General features: G+C 35.9%; 1 protein-coding gene across 6 annotated transcripts in view; it reads right to left on the bottom strand.

Moving 5' to 3' along the window:
* MIPOL1 (mirror-image polydactyly 1) overlaps window positions 1–25,665 on the bottom strand; it is a 283,902-nt gene that overhangs the window by 223,867 nt on the left and 34,370 nt on the right. For 3 of the 6 annotated variants that reach the window (XM_065906169.1, XM_065906168.1, XM_065906166.1), the window contains exon 2: window positions 4,886–4,964. The exons of 1 other annotated variant lie outside the window; for it this stretch is intronic. In XM_065906169.1, the coding sequence (XP_065762241.1) occupies window positions 4,886–4,904 (19 nt within the window). In that variant the 5' untranslated portion in view covers window positions 4,905–4,964. Of the gene's footprint in view, window positions 1–4,885; window positions 4,965–5,537; window positions 5,652–9,672; window positions 9,690–25,665 lie in introns of those variants that run through there. 2 more of the 6 variants (XM_065906167.1, XM_065906170.1) reach the window with 2 other exon arrangements.

The following is a 25,665-nucleotide window of genomic DNA, read 5'->3' as shown; positions in this document are numbered from 1 at the left end:
ACAGCTGGGTGGAAGAACAATGATGCAACCACCACCACTTATCTAGGCCCTATAAAATATGTCAACAATCTATTTTTTTAAGCATCTGTAAAGACCATTACTACCACCACATTACTGAAAATAATTTTTCGGGTATATGAAATTCATATTAAACTTGTTTCCTATTTCAGGTATTGTAGTAGGGCTTTTACATACACAATCTCTCATCTTCCCAACTCTCCAAAAGGAAGTATCTCCCTGTTCCATAAACAAGAAAAGTCTGGTTTGAAAATAATTATGAAACTTCCACTTAAGTCCAGGTAGGTAGTCAGTAGAGGATTGAAAAATTAAAATATAGGTCTATCTAGTTCCAAAACCTACATTCTTTCTACTATAACATATTATTGAAATTATTAAATGCATTGGTTCCCCAGTGTAATTTTCCTTTAAATTTAAACAAAAACAAAATTAATAAAAACAAATTGTGCTACTCATTCAAGGAAAATAAATCATTACTAACTAGAATGCCAATTATTAAGTACAATTCATATCCTGTAATTCAATACAGAATAAATAATTATGTAGACAGTTCCAAAACCTTGAATTTCAAGGAGTGTCTAATCATAATGTCTAGGGAATCCACTTTTTCTTACCAGCTATCTTGCTGGTAGAAATGGATGTCCACTTTACATAAGTTGCTGTTTCCTTCCTCTCTACTTTAAAACAGTTTATGAAGATGATATGAAATTCTACTATTTTTTAATAACGATCAAAGACATTGAAAAGCATCCAGGTTGTTTTTCTATAGATGTCTACTCTTATAAAATGCTTGCAAATCATACAATAGTTTTAGATGTAATTCGGTTACAGAATACTATATGGGCAAAAAGTAAAAAGAACACATACTTCGCAAAAAGAGAGAAAGATAAAAGAACCAATAATAAAAGAGGTTGAAGGTGGCACAGAGGCTCCAAACGCCAAAGCAAAATTAAACAGCATTCCGACTCAAGAAGAAACTAACAAACTACTTACAAGTTACTTTTTGCTAGGTTTTAGTCTTTATTTGATTAAAAAAATCCACAAAAATCATGGTAACAAAATTATGTCCTCTTTACATATAAGGAAGACAGTTGCTTTTTACTTAGAGCAGCAAGATAAGATTTTTAAAAATATTTGCTAACCTCCAATAAACTGCAACATGTAAGAAATCTGTTGATACAAGCAGTTCCAGAAGGCTTTCAACTCAAGTTTCAATTGAGACAATGATTTAGAATTATGCTCACTTTTTTAAACTATGCTTAAAATAGTTTTTAAAATGTGCTTCACATTTAAATTGAGATAAGTGAAAATAACTACTCTGTGTATAAAACAAATATTAAATATAACTCTAAAATATTAAAACTAAAAATATTCAAGAAACTCATGAAATTGAAAGGTTTTTGTCTAAAGATTCTTCAAGCTGTATGATTCCTACCATTTCTTACCCTCAATTGGTAAGAAATATTTAAAACATAGCAGACGGTGTTTAATTTGGATAGGCACAATAACCTTCTTTAACCTTTCTTAGGGAACACTGACCCCTAAAGGTTCTAAATTTAAACAAGTTTAACAATATTCTAAATTTAACTGGTATCCAGACCTCATTTTTACCATTATTGTAGGTATATATGCACCATGTTTACTCATAAACCACACTTAAAATTATTTCCAACAGACTGTTGTGCACTATAAAACAACTGTGTTTCTGCTAATTTAATAAAAATCACCAAAATTTAAGAACTATCCAGTAATTTATCATACTATTCCCAATAATTACTCATAAGAGATTTCTGATCCTCAAGACTTTTTTCTTACATTGTTAAGTAAATAATAAATAAATGCTTAAGACAGGCTAAACAATCAATCATATAGTGACTGGTTCTTTCTGAGGGTTAACTTTACATATGCTCTTTGACTGCGCCATTTCATTTTTTTCTTCAAAAGCAGGGAGGAAAAAGGAATATTGAAAAAGAGAAAGCTTACATGAAAGGACAAAACATCATTACCTCTTAAGTAAGCCAGAAGATGTTACCAATGTTCACTAGACAACACACAAATGTTGTCACCTATTGCTTCCGCAACCTAAAATTTTATTCATTCAGGGCTGGGTTGTTTTTTTGCAGACCACCCAAAGAAACCTGTACAGTTTATAGATGTCTTCACTTACCCTACCTATCAACCTCAGCTTTACATTTTCTAAACTGAGAATAATGATAAAAACCAAGAAAAATGTAAATCATTGCACCTGTTAACATTGTTTACCTCATCAAATCTTTAATGTCAAATATTTCAGCAATGTTTCTAAAATAAAGCTAGGAAAAGAAAACCACTTCAGCATTCCTTATAATGAAACTTGTAGGATGATACAAAGTGTAATAAAAGTTTTTAATTAGCTCCGTTTCCTTAAAAATTAAGATAACTTTAAATAAAATAACTGTAAGAATAGCCCATGAACATTTGTGTTAGACAGAGCTTTGAAGCAATCTGTGCTTTATGAAAAATCCCATGAACCTTGATAACAAAGAAGTAACCATGTGTTTAAATGTATGGGTTATCACAAAACTCAAAAGACACTCCATTTACCTGTTTAACTTTATTTGTTAATAATGTTTCATTAATAGGTCCTTAAGGAATGTCTTAGTCCTATTTTCAATGTCCAAAAAATGTCTGTAAAAATGCAAATTTTCTTAATGATGTTTCAGTCACGTCTCCTGCAGTCTGTGCCTCCTGCAAACTATTTATGCATCTGTCTTCAGCCCTAAAACCTTCCTCTCCACAAGTGTCCCAGAGCTTCAGCAGTTCCCTTCCTTAACATTGCTCCTGGTTGTTCCACATTTGTGAGAAGTATTTCCTCTACAGTCCCTAATCTTTAGAAATATTAAAAATAACTCCTTTGGCTCCTTAAAGATCCTTTGGTCTATAATGTGAACCACATGGCATTCATAGCAATGTGACCTCTGAACAGGGAACAAAAGCAAGAAGGGCATTGTTATTTACTTCCTCTTTTCTTATTTTGCACATACATTGAGTAAGAACTGCTTTGAGTTTTTCAAGAGTGTTTGCCTGCTTATCTGCATAAATGAATAAAAACAGCTACAACAAATAGTTTCCTGCTTCACACCAATACATCATTATCACAATTTGAATATAAAGAGAGTAGACTAAAATCAAGTGCCACAAAATCCTTCCACTAAAGCTATTAACTTTTCATTAAAACCTTTAACTATATACATTACTCAGATATTACTTGCTATTCCTTTATACACAATGCAATCTGTTACCTGGATTCTAAATTCAGGACAGTAGCCTGGAATCACAAATAAGAGAAAGGTTACTTATGGTACGCATAAATGACAAGAAAACTGATAACAGTATAGAAATCAAAAACAAACGGAGAAATCAAAAAAGATATACTCAGTGCAGCATCTTTCTATATCTCAAAAGAACGTGTAGCTATTAACTGATTTAGTTCAAGGATGACAGAAGAGTTCCCTCAAATGGCCTTTAACCTTCTGAAAGAGCTAACAGTGTGGCTGATAAATGGTGAAGAAAGCCCTGTTGAAGGAGAGGGGAAAGAGAGATGTGTGCAATGTTTCGATAATAATTCTACTTGTAAAAATTTAGAGGACATAAAAATCACGAACATAAAATTTCAAGTTTTCAACTATACGTCATACTATATTCAGAATGACTTGTTATTCAAGGATTTCAGATTTGCAACTGTATCCAGATTTAGTGTAAAAGACCTCAAATAAAAACCAAACATTTTTAAAACCTGTCTGTGTGGCGCTTGTTCTACCTTGCTCTCCACACAGATGGGTGTCCTCTACTTATCTCCCTGCGTTTGTACCTATCCATCCCATCCATCCACCCACCCATCCATCCATCCTTCCACTATTTCTCCCTGTGGCAGGACACCTCTCTGTCTGTCTTTCAAACTGTGTTTCTCTCTGACCGCTCTCTCCCTCTGCCTGTGCGTATCTGTGCCTCTCTCTGTTTCTCTCCTTGTCTCTGACTGTGTTCATGTCTCTGTCTCTTTTTCGCAGTGTTTCTCCCGCTTTCGTCTGTACATCTCTGCCAGCGTCCGTGGCTCTGCCTCTTAGGGAGAGCCCCCTCTGGCTGTCTCTCTGGGGCTGTCTCTGAGTGTCTGGTGTGCAAGTGTCTGTGCCTGGACGTGTCTGTTTCTGCGTGTGTGTCTCCTCTCCACGTCCGTCCGTCTCTGCAGTGTGTGCGTCTTCCCCCTCCTTCCGCTGGCTCTCATCTCTGTCTCCTTCCCAGAGTGTCTGCGTGCACACAGTGCCCCCTCTCTCGGGGGGTCTCCTTCCCGTCCCCCCCGGCCCCTCGCTCTCGGTCACAGTATGTCTGCCTCCTCATTGTGTTTCTTACTCTGCTACTTCTCTCCTATGAGTCTCGGGATGTGAGTCTTCTTGTGTGTATCTACGCCTGATCTCTCTCCGTGTGCACCTCTGTATGTGTATCTGCGTCTTTTTATTGAGTTTACCATCTCCTTCCTGTGTCTGTCTCCTTTCTCTGTTTGGGTTTCTTTCTCCGCGTTGACCTCTCTGTGTGCACTTCTCTGCTAGTCGTTCTCCCCATCTCCTCTATCACTTTGTGCGTGTGTGTCTGCTTTCCTCTTTCTCTTTCAGTATCTCTTGCTCTGTGCCCTTTTCTCTTTCTCCTTGCGTCTCTTCTGCAGAATGTGGGTCTTTTGGTGTATACCTCCTGCCTCGCGTGTGTGCGTGCATGCATGTATGCTTGTGCTTATCTGCTTCTGTCTAATACACTGGTTAGAACGAACACACTTCATTCAGTGCCTTAAAGTAGCACATCACCTGGGGTAAGGTATTAATGCCTTAGAAGTCCTTACCTTGTGGCCAGTCCCCCATTTGCGCTTCTGTTTTTGTTTGCTCTGGCAACGTCTCTGGTTTTTGCGCCAAGATTTGAGGCTAAAATAAAGCCAACTCTAGATAAATAAACTTAAAACAATATATCAGAACACACCTAAATCTTACCTTTGTTTAACAGAGAATTTACAGGATAAATGGTTTTCTAAAACACTTATAATAGGACAATTAACTGTATATTTCAACACGTGAAATTAAATCTTTTTTCTCAGGAAAAAAAGCTCTTTCATTCACACTTACATTTTAGTAAATACAGTTCAAGGGTAAGTGTCTAGACATTGCTCCTTTGATTAGGGAACTATTCAGTTTATTTAACTTAAGCCTTCTCCAACTATGACCACAACTTCAACAATTTAAGAAAAATTAAAATTTTACGCTATTTGTCATAAGTTTATAGCAAAAATTTCAAACTTATTTATTTGAATGTATATTTTCACATAAATATTTCATAGTGTGTAATTTTAAAATGCTACTCTAATTTTTTAAAAGGTTATCTTCAGCTTGTGGAATTATTGATATTTTTCTCTTCCATTTGTTTTCATAATAAATATGATCAAAGCTATGCAAGTTCACTTTTTTGCATGCTTTTAAAGAGAATAATAAAATTAGAGTCACCTCACAGCTAGAACTCTGCGTTCTTTAAAAAGTCCTCAAATAAAGCTGTAGCAAGCTTCTCCTATTCCAATTTTCTCTAAATATGTTGATCTGGAGTTGGCAATCTTTTTCTAAGTTCCTCATTTACTTTTGGATTAACTGAAAATATAGGAAGTTATTAATATCAAAGAAATATGTTCCAGTCAATGAAGCCATTTCCCTCCATATTGCCCAAAAAGGTTAATAATAATTGCAGTCTTTTAATAAGAGATTCATATAGCAAGACATGTAGAAAATACAGTCTTTAATAACCTCTGGAGTATTTTAAAACATGCCTTACAGGCCTTAATGTGCTTAGTAATATACTATTTAAAACCATAATTTTATCCCTTTGTGATATACAGTCACTCTTCCTCATCATTTACCCAGCTAATGAATGCCAGCAATTAGTAAAATGTAATCCCATTGCACAATCATTTTAATGCTTTTAGCACTCAGAAAAGTAAACACCAAATTAATACTGCTCAAGCCATATCAGATCCTAGTTGGAAGCAAGCAATTATAGTTCAGCTCCTCAGGTGTAATTAAATGATTGGAATGATTTAGTTCCATAAATGCAAGTTAATTCATAAGCAAGCAACAAATATACTGGGAGTAATTACAAGAAACATTGACAGTCTAAGTAGGGCTAATTCTTTTATGAGACTGATATAGTAAAATGCTGCCCTCTCCTGGTCATATAAGTGAATACTTCAGAGCCAAAAACAAAACATTTCCCCCAACCCAAAATATGTTTTTAAAGGACACTAAAAAGAAAAAAAAAATATATATATATATATACATATATATAAATGTATATGTAAACTTTATTTCATTCCATAAGCAAAAAATTTTCATTTATGGCTTATTGTGATAATTTCTTCACACCCTAGTAATTAGTGATTTTTCCATTCACGTTCTGAATATGAGTCCCAAAACATACCAGGCAATTCCTATAATCTAATGAAACTACATCATTCATATAGGACACTTACTGCAAGTGAAACTTCTAGTTCCCTCTTGGACTGTTAGACCAACACCTATATTCTCTCATTGGTAAACCCTAACTAGACTGCTAGAGATTTAAGCTATGTTTTTATAAGTACTAAAATGGATAAGAAAAATAATCTCTGATGGATATAAAACTAAACACTCAGTATTACTGGGACTATACAAAATGGTCTAAAACTAATTGTTTTTAATGAACTCCAATAAAAACAACAACAACAAAAAAGACCTACCGCACTGGTATAATATCATTACAAGCACATTTTAAAACGTAAAGAATATCAATGTATGACAAAACCCACTGAAAAAAAAAAAAAAAAAAAAAAGAATAGCAAGCAGTACACAAAATAAAACACCCCAGTTTTACATAAGCCATTCCCAACTTTTTACTTTTTTAGGCTAACATTCAGGACAAATTTACTTGAATACTACCTGATTCATATCAAGTAAACTTCTTACACTAAACTTTTAGAAATGTATTTATTACACATTTAAGTCATGATATAATCAGTAAGACTGTGTTAACACATATGTATTTGTATCACTAAGCCTATTCAGAATCATCCCTTTAACTTTCTGCAAAATTGAATATATTCTCAAATATAAACAATGGTATAACAAGTGTTTCATTCTCCAATAAATGCAATAGATTCTTGCAGGGGATAGTGCTTAACAGTACCATTTTTTTTAGTCAGGGAGGTAACATTATTCCTTTCTAATATGCTTTCATATGCAATAAAGTAACTATAATCTAAGTCACAGCCTATGCAAGCTATAAAAATAAACCAAAATATTAAAAAGTCCTGCCACTAAGTTTAAAATGTACAGCACATTTGCTTTGCCCTTGATGTCACAGTCTTATTTTTCAATTCATATCTTGTACACTGTAAGTTAATTGCTTTTGGAAAGTACTTATTATTCATGTAAAAATTAATGTGCCAATGTGTTTAAATCCTCTTAAATGACCATTCATGCATCTTTCTTCTTTAAGTACCAATGAAATCTGTCAAAAGACATCAATGCAAAATGGTCTTAAAGAAAGTTCTAATAGAGATTTTTTTTCTGCTAACACAAGATTTTCATATTCACCAACTTTACTTCAATTTCATTAATTTTTTAAGCTACTTTTAATAAATTCACCAAGTAAAATTTTTAGGCCCCATAGTCTGTCATTTGTGTTCCAGCTGACATTATGAATATTAATAACAGTGTTATCCTGATTAAATAGGCTTCATATGAAATCCCTGTGAATCCTATAGCTCAGACATCTCATTTTTCCAACTCTTTATGAATTTGGATTCAGACATTAAACTGGAAAAATCTTAAAAAACAGATTTAATGGCACATTTGCATATTGTCAAGCAAAAATTAGATGTTCTAGTGATTCAAATAATTACAACTTATAGATCTACATATTGTAATAGAATAGAAGATTTTTGTAAACATGCAACATATTTTACACATCTATTCATTTTAGGACAAAGGATTAAGACTAATAAGATTCTGATTCCTTTCCTCACACTCACCTTAAAGATTGATATCAAGAACTTGTTTAAATCAGAAATTATATCTTCATGTTAAAATTAGTGGGATGATTTCACAGTAGATACATAAACTAGGCTTCTTAATCAAGTGCTAAATCATTATATCACAGACAAAATATGTTAAATGCTTTAACATTACTAATGTTACCAGGTTCGAGCAACAAAATAAAACCTAACTGAAGTTCATCTTTAAGTAATGTGGGAAAAAATTACCCACATAAAAAAGAAAAATAAAATATTTACTATAACAGAACATATCATATCGGCATGTGTTAAAACGAAATCTTCTCCATCAGAGTCCTAACCTCATTCCTTCAAGTTGTTTTTAAGTCTCAGAATAAGTGAAAAAAGAAAAAACAACTTTTAGTCAAGAAAACCACATACCACCTCTAACTACACTGGAATTTGAATGTATCTGCCTATATTTCCTACTTTCATGCTATCAAAAAATGGAGACTGAAAAAAATTAGACAAACATCTCCATGCTCTGAAATGGGACTTGACTCTCCTTGTTTACTCAGCAGTAAAACACTTGATGAAATAAAATTTGTTCTTTGACCAGTCTAAAATTTCTAATCTGCCTAAAAAAGAATGAGTAATTCTGACATTTATCCTTCAAAATGAAACAATGCTTTTTGGATAGAAAGGCATTTAAAGATGGGACTTCACACCTCAAAGTAACACCACCCAGGATTTTTTAAAACGTATTTTAAATAGGAGACACCTGTATACTTTCCTCCACAAAAACCACACATGGCAAAGGTGTTCAGCTGACTTTGATTAGTGGCTTTCCTTTTTCATAATGTCTCCTTAGTTTAATCACAAATTTGTATAATTTGAATCCAGAGTATAAAGTTAAGAATCATTTCTAACTATAACAAATTATATGCAACTATAACAATGCCAAATTTTGGATTTTCTGGATTGAGAAATGTTGATAATTTCTGCACTGGGATGGTTTCATTAACTAGCTAAAGAAGAGCAGTGTATTTCTGAGAGCCAAATATTATATCAGGTAACTCAACATATACAATATATGCATATGTTCTACTGATGGATTTCCATCTTACTAGACAAAAGTCTCTCAAATATTCACGTTCTCTCACAAAAAAGAATTCCTTTCACTATCTCACATCACAGCCCACTCCCTACCAGCTCCAGATAATCCAAGTTTCCCACAGCCTGGGTAATCAAGAAAAGATTTAGGGAAAGGGAGAAAGGATAAAAGTAGATGCCACAGCTATCAAGATTTTAAATGCATATACTTTTTGATCCCTCAGGTCTACTACTAGTCTTTTAAAAATATGTAGAACATATTTTTATGTACAAAGATACACATTGAAGCAACATTTATTTGGTATGAGACAATACTTATGCTCTAGTCATTCTGAACTTCTTCTGTTCCTTGAACTCACTAAGCTTATTCTTGCCTCAGAACTTTTATACTTCTCTAGATTGCTAAACCATTTTTCCCCATCATTTAGGCCTTGCTCAAAATCCATCTCTTCAAAAGGTTTTGCCTGGCCATCCTACCTAAAGTAGAAACTCCTCCCTCATCACATTACCTGTGCTACTACATTCATGAAGCCATCTGTTTGGGTTTTACTTCATTGTTTACGATATACATCCACCAAGGATGTATATGGAAATTACATTCAGGCACGGCCCTTGTTTTTGTCTTTCATCTGTAGCCTTAGAAGGGTGTTTGGCAAACAATAAGTAAGTATTCGGTGTGTACCTGATGATCAGACAGGTGGACAGAAGATGTGAAGATTCTCTCAACAAACATCTGTTAAGCACCTATATGTTATTTGTCAATCAACCATTCTAGGGATTAAATATAAAATAAATAGATAAGGTAAATAAATTTCCTACCCAAAATAAATGTTTAGCTAAAACAATACAGGTACAGAACATGGATAAATTAAAGACAGAAAAAACTGCAAAATTACACTCATATATGCATACATGCTTGAATAGGATACACATAGCAATCTACTATCAGTGGTTACTCTGAAGAAAGGGCCTAAGAGTTGAGGTAGAGAGACTGAGAAAATGAGGGAGCGAAGTACTTCTATTTCATTTTATATCTATATATACCTGTATAATCTGATATTTTTTACTACGTGCATGCATTATTTTTTAACTTAATAGTGAAATATTTATTAATAACCTTGGCATTTTACAAGAAACTCTGAAAGAAGACACATTACATCAGAGAGATTCAAAATGAACTGAAAGAAAGCTTTATGACTCCCTTGAAACTCTGAACAAATAATTAGACTAATTAACTTTAATAATTATACTTTGTCATGGCTGTTTGCTTGCTTGGTTTACGTAGAGTGAAAAGTTCTAATTTAACTAATACATGGTAGAAATATTTTAGTATAGAAAAATTTTAAATGGATGAATTTCCTGAAAATTAAGCATTTCTTTTTTTAAAAACAATCACATTTCTATGTTCAATTAGGGACTATTTATAACAGTCGTAGTGTTCAGTATTATAATATTTAAGAGTTTATAATAGAAATTACTATCAAAAAAAGACTTATTACTTACATCATTTAATATCATGGAGGGTGTCAAATTAAAAGGAAATAAATATTTAATGTTTCAAATATATGGTTTTCACACAACTAAGACCCGACATAGCCAAATAAATACACCTGGAACACTGCATATACCAGATGGAACACTGCAACAGCTTTCACTGTCAGTTACAAATGACACTTTGAGAATGAATCCTGTATTGCATAGCCTACTGATAAAATTTTAAAAAGAAAAACTTTAAAACTGGTTATTATTTCAGAAGTTTAATCAGATACAAGATTTTCTAAAATAACCTGAAACGTTTTGCCCTAGGCCAAACCAAACTAAATCACTTAATCTAGCACAGAATATAAAAACAAAGTCATCTTATAGAACAGCTTCTCTAGGGAACAAACAGCATGTTTTCTTAAGATTCATGTGATTGCCAAGTTCTGATGCAATGACACACTCCTTCACACAAAGGCTTACATTTCCATACAACCAACTGAAGTTCTTGGCAAATCAAAGGTAAAAAAGTATTAGAGCAAGTTACATCGATCTGTAATGACAACTGGTATGAGCACCCACTTGAAATCAAATAAAAGAACAGCTGTCAGAAAATGTCCTTCTAAAATAAAGTAAAAACGATAAGTTCTTAATTCATCACATATCATAATGCTTACTAACAGATTTTACCCAAAAAATTGCTTAATAATTCTCTACAGTTTATACAGTTAAATAATAAGTAGTAATAGGGACATTAACAAATAACATCAATACACTCTAATGATAGCAGTTATGCTTTTGAACACTTAGAGTATTAATTTTTTTCCTTTTTTTGTTGACATATAGTTGATTTACAATGTTGTGTTAATTTATATTTTAAATACTAAATTAACAATTCATGCATATAATTAGTATAAGGTTTATCTATGCAATTTGCTAAAATTATAGCACTTAATCATTCCAGTGGACAGTATGCAACATGCAAACTATGTATTTCACGTTTTAAACAGTAATGTTAAAGGCAAGTAGGTTGTAAAATATAATTATTAGAAACAAAAACTTTGAAGAAAGTAAAGCAAATGTTATGCTTACAGTTCTAATTCCCTCTCCAATATCAAGAAAGTCACAGTCATCAGTTTCATTAACCTGAGGACCTACCAAAGCTCATTTAACTTCCTTAAGAGTCATTCTCAATAAATGTATCTGTTAGTAAAAAATATGTAATAAGACTATGATCCTAAAGTAGATAATCCATAACTGATGTAGAATAAAATACAATATGAAACAGAAAAATATAAGAAGCCAACTATATAGAGAAATTTCCTTCAATGATTTTATTCTTCCTGCATCTAAAATGATAAGATGTCAACTACAAAGTAAATGTAAGGATGGTACTAGCTCTTTTGTTCACCATAGCATAGTTTGTTAGGATTTAGAAGTATATGTTCACTAAAAATCTGTTTCAGAAAAGATATTTTTAAAAACATATCAAGAGAGCAAAATGACTGAGTTTAAAATATTATTAATACTTACAAAATTAATATTTAGTAAAACAATTGTACAGTGTTTCACAGTACTAAATTAAATATGTGCTATTAATTTTAAGGCACTTTCCACAAGAAAATGCTTTTTTATTTTAAAAGAATTTTCTTTCTTTTAAGAAACTGCATCTCTAGGATGTGTTGATTTATACTATAATCATAATCATGTTGAAGCTGGGTTATGAGTACATAGGGGCTCATTATTCCATTTCTCTACTCTTGTATGTTTGCAATTTTCCATAATAGTTTAAAATATATATTATAAAAGGTATATACACTATCATTTACTTTCACAGAACTAGCAATGAGTACTTCATTTTATAATAGAACATTATCAAACTTTTATCAGTTTCATGCCTGATACATGTATCCATAAACATATTATGTAACAAATATTGCACATGGTTCACAAATATATCATACATACACACCTCACAAGGAATCTATATTGCACGTCATTTAGAGAAAAGCCTAAACGTTTCATCTTACCACACAGGAACTGAACAGAAGATATCATCTGCTGAGAAATATGTACTTTATTAAAATGTTTTGGAATTACTCCCTGACCAACCTTATACTTAATAACTTCCTGAAGCTAAGACCTTACGTTACCAACGACCTAGTGCATATGCTGGATAGGTACACTCTGTCACCTTTAGCAAACATTCTCCTCACCAAGCCACTCAGAGGCCATCTGCTGCACCCTGAAGCAATATCCTAGTTAGTTACTGCTACAGATGTGTGATGTAAATAACCAGGTTTATCATTTGTTAGAGTCATGGCTACATGAATCTGAAATATTTCCTAATTTTACCTTAAAAGATATGTATTTTCACTGCTGGAGATATTTCTCATTTGTAGAACAGTGATAGTTCTTTGTATATGCACAGTAATTCTCTCTTAATTAACAACTATGAACATTCTTTGGCATTGCCTTTCTTTGGGATTCGAATGAAAACTGACCTTTTCCAATCCTGTGGACACTGCTGAGTTTTCCAAATTTGATGGTATAATGAGTGCAGCACTTTAACAGCATCATCTTTTAAAGATTTTAAATAGTTCAACTGGAAATCCATCACCTCCACTATCTTTGTTCATAGCAAAGCTTCCTAAGGCCCACTTGACTGCACTCCAAGATGTCTGCTCTAGGTGAGTGACACACCCTTTCCTCTTTTTCCAACCACCTGCTCAACATCTGAAACAGACACAAGGTACCCATCAAATTAGGTGGAAAAGTGAACTACCTAAGATCAAAACCCAAAGTCTTTGCCATGGTGGGGCAAGGAATACAAACTTGTACTTAAGCCAATCAATTAATGTAAACTGATTAGCAATCTGAGACTATACTGTCCAGCCAGAAATTTTAAAGAAAAAAAAAAAATTAGGTCATGAACTACATTTCTTTACAAGATAATTTCTTTTGAAAATAAGCTCACAACCACAAAAAAAAAAAAAACTATAACATATATGAAAGAATTTAACATAAGGAAAAGCAGTACAGGCATATGAAACAGAGAGGTAGAGATTCATACTTGAACTAGAGAAAACTAGGCAACCTGAAATCAATCTTCACAACAGGTATAATTTTCAAATTGCCACATAGAGAAATCAATACAACACATTAAGTAAAAGCAATCAGTTTCTAAAGAAGCATAGATAGATATAGAAATGAATCAAGTAGAAACTGTTCAGAAATAAGAAATGTTAATTCAAGCTGAAACTCCATAGATGAAGTAAAAACTATAAAACAGTAGAGCACAGAATTAAAGATTTGCAGGCAGAAAGGAAGATATTTCTCAGAATGCTGCATAGAATAAAACTTTGAAAATATGAAAAAAGAAGTCAAGCGACATGGAAGATAAAATATTAATAAGATGTTCTAACAAATACCCAGTAAGGGACTGAGTAGGGGAAAAGCATAAAAAAAAATGAAAAGTAAATTAATTATATATACTCCAAATAGGACAGAAAATGTGTCCCTGGAAAAGAGTAACTGAATCAGTTATATAGTATCAACATCCCATAATTCCCACGGAGATGCAGTCCCAGCATCACATTCTGGCAGTGATCCTTCATTTTCTTCAAATTTCCTGAAATTTCTGCACAACTACATTATTTTGTTACCTACAAATCACAGTGATGCATACACTACCTTTCACAATACCAAGAGATGTTTAAAAATACTAAATCTGTTGACCTTTATCCTGTTTCCTTACCCTTTCCATCAAGGCACAAGGAGTCACCAATATAACTGCTTGTTAATATCCAATGTGATATTATTTCTTCATTTTTTTATAATCCAGCATTATCACTTATACATCTCATGTCACCAACTTGGTCAAAACTGCTCGCCAAAAATCAAAATAAATGGCAGAATGCCAAGCCACACTTAAAGGCTAAGGGCATATAGTACGATCTGCAATCTTGGTTCTCATGGGCTAAAATGATGCTATTGCTCTTGAAACACAGGAAAAATATGTATTAGCAATGTTCTACAAAGTTTTTCTTTATATACACAGAAATAAATAGAACTCAAAAAATAAAACCACCTCACCCTGTATCTAACATTCTTTCTTAGAAAGCTAGCTGAGAATGTGCTCCATCAACACATGGGAGTGAAGTATGAAAGAGGTGAAAAGAATAACCATGGTCATGCGAGAAAAATCACAGGATAATAGCTATACACCAGACATAGATATCAGCCATGCAAAGTTGACAGCATTAAGAAAACTTCAGGAGTAATTTGCTCAAGAAAGAGTAGTTTGAGAAGAGATTGAAATAAGTGAAAAGAGAGTCTGGAGTTGAATCAATAATAAATATACAGAAAATCAAGCAAATAAAGCACAATAGCAATAAAGTATGCAGGTGAGGGGGAAGGGAAAACAATAAAAATATACTGCATGTATTAATCGTGAATAGCATCCGCATGACCATAAGAATATAAAGACTATATATTTTCCCTGAACAAAGTTACAGTAGTTATACTGTAACAGAAAGGGAGCGTGTGTGTTGGGACAGAGGTATAAAAGAGACCTATATCCTTGTCTTAGTTACCAGGACCTCCCTACCTTCACTCTTCCTTTCTGTTTGAAACAGGTTAACATCTAGAACTTATACTTCCCAGTCTCTTTGAAGCTCATGGTTTGAATGTAAAAAAAAAAAAAAAAAGTTCTACCAATGAGATGTTCTCTAGTAAGATACGGAAGAATAAAGGAAAGCAAAGGTTATCCATCTGCTTTCAGCATGTAAGGTCAGACAGACATAAGTGTTTCTAGTGACAGAGACCCTGAAGTTTAATGAGGTGCATGAGCCTCCTAGATATGACAACGAGCAGGTTCCAGCCATAAAAACAGCTTTCTGACCTCTAGATTGCAACAATATCACAACCCTGAACCATGGTCTACAGGTAGTCCCTGACTACTGTACTGTTCCAGCACTTGGAATAAGTTTGTAAGCTGTTAATTCCCTATATAAAGGAGCTTTCTGCTTGAAATACCCAGAGTTGTTTTTTTCCCCCATCCCGTAATGTAACTGTTATCGTCCCCATCTTTATAAGTCCATGAATTATGACAAAACTGGGATGAGAATCAAGAAGCTGAAATATAAGCATGCTATACAGAAATATTTCAGGAGATCTGTTCATTTTCTTTCATGGCCTCAACAAATATATGCAGAGTAACTCTCCCTAATAGGGACCTAAAAACTAGATGAACAGAGTCTCCACAACAAAAGGTAGAAAAGGACAACAACAAGGCAGGTAGGAGATGTAGGGATGGTCTCTGCAAGGGAAAAACAAAACACCCCAACTTCAGCAATCCACAGACAAGAGAGATTATAAAGGTATATGTATTTCCCCTGGGAGCAGAGGATTCAAGCTCCACATCAGGCACCCAAACTCCTAGATCCTGCACAAGAGAGACAAGCCCCCAACACCTGGCTTTGAAAACCAATGAGGAATATGCCCAGGAAAACTACAGAACTGCAGAAAATGGAAAACCTGCTCTTAAAGGGCTTGAGCACAGTCTCATTCCACACAAAAACACAAGGTTGAAAAGCGCATGGAGTGAAGTGTGAAGGGAATCGACCCACTAATCTTGAAGAGTCTGCTGGAAAGACAGGAACAGTTGGGACGCTCCCTGGGGCCTGAGAAACTGGTGAGAACAACTTTTGCAATCTCAGGCTACCTTGCAGATGCCATTGTGAAATTCTCCCTCTGGTCTGTTAGCTCCAGAGGGTACACCCTATTGGGAGCCTTGCCTACCTCCGTCTCCACTGGGTTTCATAGCCAGAAGTGTAACTACTGCACCTGCCAGCTCGCTGCTGCAGCCACCATCAGGCCCTGAAGCCAGTCGGAGGGCCAGCTCCACCCACCAACACTCCACTGCAACAGTCATAGCCCCACCATGAAAGAACACAAAAATACAAAGAACTGTAAGAGACTACTATGAACAATTATATACCAGAAAATTGGACAACTTAGAAGAAATGAGTAAATTCCTAGAAGCATATAATCTTCCAGGACTGAATCATGAAGAAACAGAAAATCTGAATAGATCAATTACTAGCAAGTAGATGGAAACCATGATCAACAACCTCCCCAAAAAGCAAAAGCCCAGAACCAGACATTTCACAAGAAAATTCTATAAAACATTCAAAGAGGATTTAATACTTATCCTTTTCAAGCTCTTCCATTTGAAGAGGGAAATCTTCCAAAGAAAGACATTTTATAAAACCAGCATACCAAACCAGACACCACAAAAAGAAAATAGAAGAGGCTAACATCCTTGATGATCATAAGTGTAAAAATCCTCAACAAAATACTGAATCCAACTGAATCCAATACTATATTAAAATGATCTAACACTAAAATCAAGTGGTACTTATTTCAGGGAATCAATGATGATTCAACATCTGCAAATCAATCTACATGATATATCACATTTTAAAAAATGAAAAATTAAAATCATGATTATCTCAATAGATGTAGAAAATGCATCTGACAAAACCCAACATTCATTTATGATAAAAATTCTCAACAAACTAAGTACAGAGGGAACAAACCTTAACAAAATGAAGGTCATAAATGACAAACCAACAGTTGACATCATATTCAGTAGTTAAAAAATAAAAACTTCTCCTCTAAGACCAGAACAAGACAAATATGCACACTTTCACCACTTTCATTCAACAGAGTACTGGACATACTATCCACAGCAATTACACAAGAAAAAGAAATAAAAGGCATCCAAATCAGAAAGAAAGAAGTGTAAAATGGTCACTACTTGTCAATGACATGATACTATATATAGAAATTTATAAAGACTCCACCAAAAAAATGGTTAGAATAAGTGAATAAAGTATAAGATACGAAATCAATATACAGAATCTGTGGCATTTCTATACACAAGAAGGCAAATTAAAAAAAAATCTCATTTACAACTGCATCAAAAAGTTTAAAACATCTAGAAATAAATTTAACCAATGAGGTGAAAACCTGTACACTAAAAACTATAAGACACTGATAAAATAAATTGAAGAAGACACCAAAAAAATGGAAAGATATTCTGTACTGGTGGACTGGAAGAACTAAAACTGTTCAAATGTCCATAATTCCCAAAGCAAAGTACAGAGTCAGTGCAATCCCTATCAAAATCCCAATGGCATATTTAACAGAACTAGGACATATAATTCTAAAATTTGTATGGAAGCACAAAAGATCCTGAGTCACAAAAGCAATCTTGAGAAAGAAAACCAAGGCTGGAGGTATCACACCCTCTGACTTCAAACTACAGTTAACTTTTTAAACAACTCAGGGTTTAGGAGTATTGACCTCTCACGTAGTTGAAAACACATACAAGTTTATAGTCAGTCCTCCATATCCAAGGGTTTGAATCTTTGGAGTCAACCAACTGTGGATCCTGTAGTACTGTAGTGTATTTTTACTGAAAAAAACTCTGCTATAACGGACACACTTAGATCAAATCCATGTTGTTCAAGGATCATTTGTATACTACAAAGTAATCAAAACAGTATGGTTTGGGCACAGAGCCAGATATACAGATGAATGAGACCAAAACTAAGCCATACATATAAGGAAAGTTAATCTAAAACAAAGGAATAAAGAACATACAACGGAGAAAGAACAGTCTTCTAAATCAGGAGCATGGGAAAACTGGACAGCCACATGCAAAAGAATGACACTAGACCACTACATTACAAACAGTAACTCCAAAGGAATTAGAATTGAATGTAAGACCTGAAATCATAAAATTCCTAATAGAAAACAAAGGAAGTAAACTTACTGACATTGGCCTTAGGCAATGTTTTGTGGATGAAAGACCAAAGGTAAGGGAAACAAAAGCAAAAATAAATAAACAGGACTACATCAAACTAAAAAGCATCTATACAGCAAAGTAAACCATAATCAAAAAAGGCAACCTATTGAATGAAAGGAATCTAATTGCAAACTATATATCTAATAAAGGGTTAATATCCAAAATATATAAAGACAACAACAACAAAATACAAATAACCTGATTTAAAAAGTGGACAGAGGATCTGAGGAGATATTTTTCCAAAGAAGACACAGAGATGGTAAAATAAACAGAAAGAAATGTTTGAGATCACTATTAATAGGGGAAATGCAAATCAAAACCAAAATGAGATATTATCTCACACCTGTTGGAATGTTTATTATTGAAAAGACAAGAAATAACAACATGTTGGAGAAGATATGAAGAAAAAGGGAAAAAGTGGAAGCACTGCAGATTTTATTTTCTTGGGCTCCATAATCACTGCGGACAGTGACTGCAGCCATGAAATTAAAAGACACTTGCTCCTTGGAAGGAACAATGACAAATCTAGACAGTGTATTAAAAAGCAGAGACATCACTTTGCCAACAAAGGTCTGTATAGTAAGGTCTGTATAGTCAAAGCTAAGGTCTTTCCAGTAGTCATGTACCGATGTGAAAGCTGGATCATAAAGAAGGCTGAGCGCCAAAGAACTGATGCCTTTGAATTGTGGCGCTGGAGAAGACTCTTGAGAGTCTCTTGAACAGCAAAGAGATCCAACTAGTCAATCCTAAAGGAAATCAACCCTGAATATTCACTGGAAGGACTGATGCTGAAGCTGAGGTTTCAACACTTTAGCCACCTGAGGCAAAGAGTCAATTCATTGTGAAAGACCCTGAAGATGGGCATCAGGCAAAAGGAGAAAGAGGCAGAGGATGAGATGGTTGGATAGAATCACTGACTCAATGGACATAAATTTGAGCAAACTCTGGGAGACAGTGAAGGACAGGGGAGCCTGGCATGCTGCAGTCCATGGGGTCGCCAAAGATTTGGACGTGATTTAGTGACGGAACAACAACAATATAAACTGTTGGCAGGACTGTAAATTGGTACTGCCACTATGGAAAATAGTATGGAGGTTCCTTAAAAAGTTACAAACAGAACTTCTTTATAACCCAGCTATTCTATTTAATAGTAATTTAAATAGTAATCATGATTCTACAATCACTTTCTTTTCAGGTGCTTGGATAAAGCCAAACACAAAATTCACCTAACTTTACCAACCCACATGGGTTCACATTTTATACAGTCCTATCCACAATATATGGTTGGAAATTTTGAGTTGCAGTAAGCACATTAGTATTTTTACCACTACACTTAGAATTCAACTAAAACTTTTATTTTCTTCACTTTAAAAATCAAGTTTGAAGCATCCATTTCGACTGTACACTTGGTAAGTTAAGTTTTGACAATTGTCTACAATGGTATAATTTTAAAAAATGCATTAAGGGACTTCCCTGGTGGTCCAGTGGTTATGACTTCACCTTCCAATGCAAGGGCTGTGGGTTCAATCCCTGGTTGGGGAGCTAAGATCCCACATGTCTTGCAGCCAAGAAAACAATACATAAAACAGAAGAAACATTTTAACAAATTCAATTAAGACTTTAAAAAAACAGTCCACATCCAAAAAAAAAAAATCTTAAAAAAAAAAACATTAAAAAGTTGCTCCTTTGCAACTTTGCAATCTAACCCAATCTTGCTCAATCCTAGGCAAATACTAATATAAATTCCTTTACTATACAAATTCAACGCTACTTCTAGAGTCTGTATGAATGGGCTCAAACAATGTACACTTGAGGAACCCAGCTCCTGTGTGTGATTTTTCACATAAACAATTACAGTCATATTATGCCGTCAACTGTAAGCAATTATCTGGCTTTATCTGGCTGATGTCACAGGACAACGCTGCTCTCCCCACACCAGACTTTGCACAACCGACGTACCGCAGTTTCTAAAGTGAGCTGCAGTCCAGGACTCAGGTCCCCCTGTCTGGCCATGCTCATGTGTATCCGCATTCCAAGTCATTAAGAGGTCTCTTTATCTAGAGCCTCCCTCAGAAGCAGACCTCCTTGAAGGTTGTGGGCGGAGGACACTTTTCTAAACTCTTTGTTAATAAACAGTTTACTTTTTCACTCTTAGTTCTTTTCTCTGTCCTCCCTGCAGTACCCTCTAACCCCCAAACTAGGCCCAAAATAATGCAGCGACTTTTTGTTAGGGTTTCCCCAAATAGTGAGATGACCCCCACATTTGTGCTGATTCACCTAACCCTCAGACGTCCCTGACAGTCCAGTGGTGAAGACTCCATGCTCCCAACAAGAGTGGTGCAGGCTTGATCCCAGGTCAGAGAACTAGGATCCGCATGACTCACCACAAAGGCCAAAACTAAACAAAAAGAAACACTCAATAGGAGGAATGTCAGCAAAATGGCAGGCTAGAAAGTGCCAAGCTCTCACTACTGCAGAACAATTTCAAAAAGAAAAAGAAACAGGAACAGTCTAAGCCAACTTTGTTGAAGCTCTGGAAAACAGTCCAAAGTTAACACTAGCCAAGCAAACAGCAAATCAAGAAGTCATCTGTAAAATGACAGAGGAGTTCTGCGGAATTTCCCCTCACTGTGCCCACCCCTGTGCCAACGTCCGCTCCTGAAGCAGCAACGGCAGCCTGGTTCCCAGTTTCCAGGGAACAGGGAAGACCGGATATGGAAATTGTTACACAATTCTATTCTAACCTCTCTGGAGGGTATCTGAAGGACTGACATAAGGCACTTGCCTTTTTATCACGTAGTTTGGAACTTCAGTACTTGGAAAAGCTACAAGAAAACTACAGACCCACAGACATCCAGGGCAAGAGAGATGGAGACATACACTAGACCATCTATGGCCTGGAAGAAAAGCCATGGAGATTCTGGGAAATTAACACAAGTAAAAGCAGTCAAAAATATGGGGGAATTTAGAGTGACCTAGGCTTCCCTGGTGGCTCAGGTAAAGAATCTGCCTGCTCTGCAGGAGGCATGGGTTTGATCCCTGGGTCAGGAAGATCCCCTGGAGAAATGGCAACCCACTCCAGTACTCTTGCCTGGGAAATCCCATGGACAGAGAAACCTGGCAGGCTATAGCCCATGAGGTCGCAAGAGTCCACACAACGTAGCAACTAAACCACACCTCCACAGAAAGTTACCTGTATGCTCAGAAAGGAAGACCCTAAGCTTTTACCTCAGGCTGAACTCTATACTCAAAGAAGCCTAGCTAAGGGTTGAAGGAGTACCAAAGCACAGAGGTCATCTGCAAAGACTGGAAGAGCTGGCATTCAAGGAAGTCTCTGTAAATATATTAGCTGAGCATTAATTTAAGGAACAGAGACTTCAGGGACCACACACAAAGAGGAACATTCTGCAAAAACAATTTGGAAAAGTCTCAAACTACTACAGCCTTCAAAAGTATATATATATTAAAAAAAAAGGACAAAGAATTTGAATAGACATTTCATCAAAGAAGATACACAAATAGACAAAAAAATACATGAAAAGATGCTCGGCATCACTAACCATTAGGAAAATCCAAATCAAAACTACTTTGCATATAACAGAATGGCTGGTATCAAAAAACTGAAAATAACAAGAGCAAGGAATTGGAGGAATTGGAACCCTTGCACATTGTAGGTAGAAACGTAAAATGATGCAACTGCTGTAGAAAACAGTTTGGCAGCTTCTCAGAGTTAAACAGAATTACCCAAGGCTCAGCAACCCCACTACTAGGTATATATCCCAAAGAATTGACATCAGAGACTCAAACAAATACTTGTAAGCCAACATTCACAGCAGCATAATTTACAAAGCTAAAAGGTGGAAATAACCCACGTGCCCACTGAGAGATGAATGAATAAACAAAATGTGGCATACACATACAACAGAATAACGTTCAATCTTAAAAAGAAGACAGTGCTAACACATGCTACAATGTGGATGAACCTGGAAGGCACGCTAAGTAAAATAAGCCAAACACAAGAGGATAAAAACTGTACGATTCCACTTACATAAGGTACCAAAAGTAGGCAAATTCAGAGAGAGACAAAGCAGAATAGAGGTTACCAGGAGTTGGAGGAGGAGAGATTCGAAGTTACTATTTAATGCGTACAGAGTTTGTTTCTACTTGGGATGATGAAAGTTCTAGAAATGGGTAATGGTGATGATTACACAATACTGTGAATGTACGTAATGACACTGAAAGGTCTACTTAAAAAAGGTTAATGAGCCACGTGGCAGGGTTGTCTTCCTGGGTCTCTTCACCCTTCTCCTCTCCGCCAGCACGCCCTTTGTGTGTCTCATTAGACAACGCATTTCTGAGTGTTAGACAAGAGCCTACTCGGGGGCCCTGGAAGGGGACCCCTCCCTGTAACAAAAATGTCACTATAACGGCATTAAAAAAAAATGGTTGGGGAATTTCCGCTTTAAGAATGCAGTTGTAAGTAGACCACACTAGAGCTCTACCAGTACTGCAGAGACCTACAAACCTACAAAGTCGTGGCTGGAATTGACACTTACTTTTTTCTAGAATTTACTTTGTTATTGCTGTTCAGTTACCAAGTTGTGTCCGACTCTTCGCGACCCCATGAACTGCAGCACACTTTAACAAAAGTATTTAACAGTCAAAGATTTAATTAAAAGTTTGGAACAGAGAATCACTCATTAATTTGAACTGCCTGAATATGTTTCCACTGATTACGTACAAAAATAGGCAAAGAAATAAAACATTACATGGACAGAACACATTTCTTACCACTCTCAAAGTATGATCTCATTAAAAACTGGAATGAGCAATTAAAACGTTATTTAAATTGTGGGAGATAAGGCATTGAGGGCTGGCTAACTCAAGTTGGCCACTGAGTTAAAAGGTTAAATATGAGAGGAAGTAACAGGAGTTCCCACCAGAAATGTTTCTAGTATCAACTTAAAAAATGTTCACAACCTAAAAGCTGAGTTGTTGTTCCGTTGCTCAGTCATGTCCGACTCTTTGTGACCCCATGGACTGCAGCACGTCAGGTTTCCCTGTCCTTCACTGTATCCTGGAGTTTGCTCAAACTCATGTCCATTCAGTCAGTGATACCATCCAACCATCTCTTCCTCTGTTGCCCCCTTCCCCTCCTGCCCTCAACCATTCCCAGCATCAGGGTCTTTTCCAAAGCCTTGGTTCTTTGCATCAGGTGGTCAAAATTTTGGAGCTTCAGCTTGAGCATCAGTCCTTCCAATGAATATTCAGAGTTGATTTCCTTTAAGATTGGAAATGCAAGAGTCCGGGCTCACTGAAATCATTCCTTTCAAATGCACCTCACCTATCTGGAGCCAGTGTCCTATTTTCACATCCTGAGTCTCCTTTCCTCAGGGCTCACTACAGGGAATGGCTGTAGTCTGATGGCTGCTAGATTCCTGAGTTCCGCGAGGGCTCACTGGCTCACACTGAAGGCTGCAATCCATGATGACTGTGACGTCTCTGTTTACCAACATGGCAAGGAAATATTCCACTTCTCACTAGCAACTGGAGTGGCAGTTAAGGGGGATGGTGGTGATGTAATTCACAATTTTCTTTCTCACCTCATAAATTTTTTGTTCATCCTGCAAGACCCAGCTGTGCCAAGACCAGAAGAGCAGTGTCAACAGAGATATTGCTAAATAGGACACACTGTCCATATATAAAATCTGATCAGACATATTCCTAAGGAATGGAGGAGGAAATGGCAACCCACTCCAGTATTTTAGCCTGGAGAATCCCCATGGAAAGAGGAGTCTGGTAGGCTACAGTCCATAAGATCGCAAAGAGTCAGACAGGGCTGAGGGACTAAGAACATTCCTAAGGAAATATATATAATTTATTTATTAATTTTTGGTTGGGCTGAGTCTTTGTTGTTGTGCACAGACTTTCTCTAGTTGTGGTGAGCTGGGGCTACTCTTCCTTGTGATGACAGGCTGCTCGTTGCAGTAGCTTCTCTTGTTGCGGAGCGCAGATTCTAGGCACAGCTTCTTCAGTAGTTGCAGGACTCAGCCTGGGAGTTGTGGCACAGGGGCTTTAGTTGCCCACGGCATGTGGAGTCTTCCCAGACCAGGGATCAGACCCACGTTCCCTGCCTTGGCAGGCGGATTCTTGTCCACTGTACCACCAGTAAAGTCCCCTAAGGGACTTCACCCCATGTAGTTAAATTAAGATTAACTCTAAGTGCTGTTTCATTACTAAGAAGAAGACCGTCCTTTACTTCTTTATTTGTCAAACTGTACAAAATTTTCCCAGAAAGAAATAAAAGCAGAGGTTGTGGCAAGGCTGCTGTGATTGCCTGCCACGTGGACAGGCATGAGGCCAAATCAGAGCCCTGCACTAGAGGGGGAAAAGTGAGGTTAAAATGAATGATAAATGGAAGCCAAAATAATTATCGGTCAATAGTTAGAAACAGAGAAACGGGGCATGACACAAGGAAAAATGCTATTATTCTTTTTCCACAAGAATTTTTCAGAGCAAAGTAATAAGAATGGCTGCGGCTGGGAAAAAGCAGTTAACCTATCATCTCTAGAGTATGAAAACTCAACTAACACTGACTGATGACAACTACCTCAAGTGACTTAGAGAAAGGATACCAAAGATACTCCCCTTAACGACTCACCTAAGTGGGAGGACATTAGAATCATAATTGAAGTCACATTCTTGTTGGTAGTACTTTTATCACACTGGTTCCTTTACAGTGCTTAACAGAAATTCTACCTTTCAATCAAGTGGGATGAATCATAAGAGGTAGCAGATGACTGGCGAACTGTATTGCTCCCATCAAAATCACTCTGAGAAAATGACTGGGGTATGAGGGCAAAGTACTGCTGCTCCTTTGGTTATAAAATGAAATAGCATTCATAGGATTAAGTCAAAGTGAAGTCACTCAGTCATGTCCAACTCTCTGGGATCCCATGGACTGTAGTCTACCAGGCTTCTCTGTCCATGGGATTTTCTAGGCAAGAGTACTGGAGTGGGTTGCCATTTCCTTCTCCAGGGGATCTTCCTGACCCAGGGATCGAACCCAGGTCTCCTGCATTGCAGGCAGACACTTTACCCTCTGAGCCACCAGGGAAGTGGTCTCTAAAAGAGTGGGTCTGAAACA

Source organism: Muntiacus reevesi, chromosome 15 (assembly GCF_963930625.1).
Source record: "Muntiacus reevesi chromosome 15, mMunRee1.1, whole genome shotgun sequence".
Classification (NCBI taxonomy): Eukaryota; Metazoa; Chordata; class Mammalia; order Artiodactyla; family Cervidae; genus Muntiacus; species Muntiacus reevesi.
The sequence above is the reverse complement of the archived record's forward strand: the minus strand, read 5'-3'. Positions and strand labels throughout refer to the sequence as shown.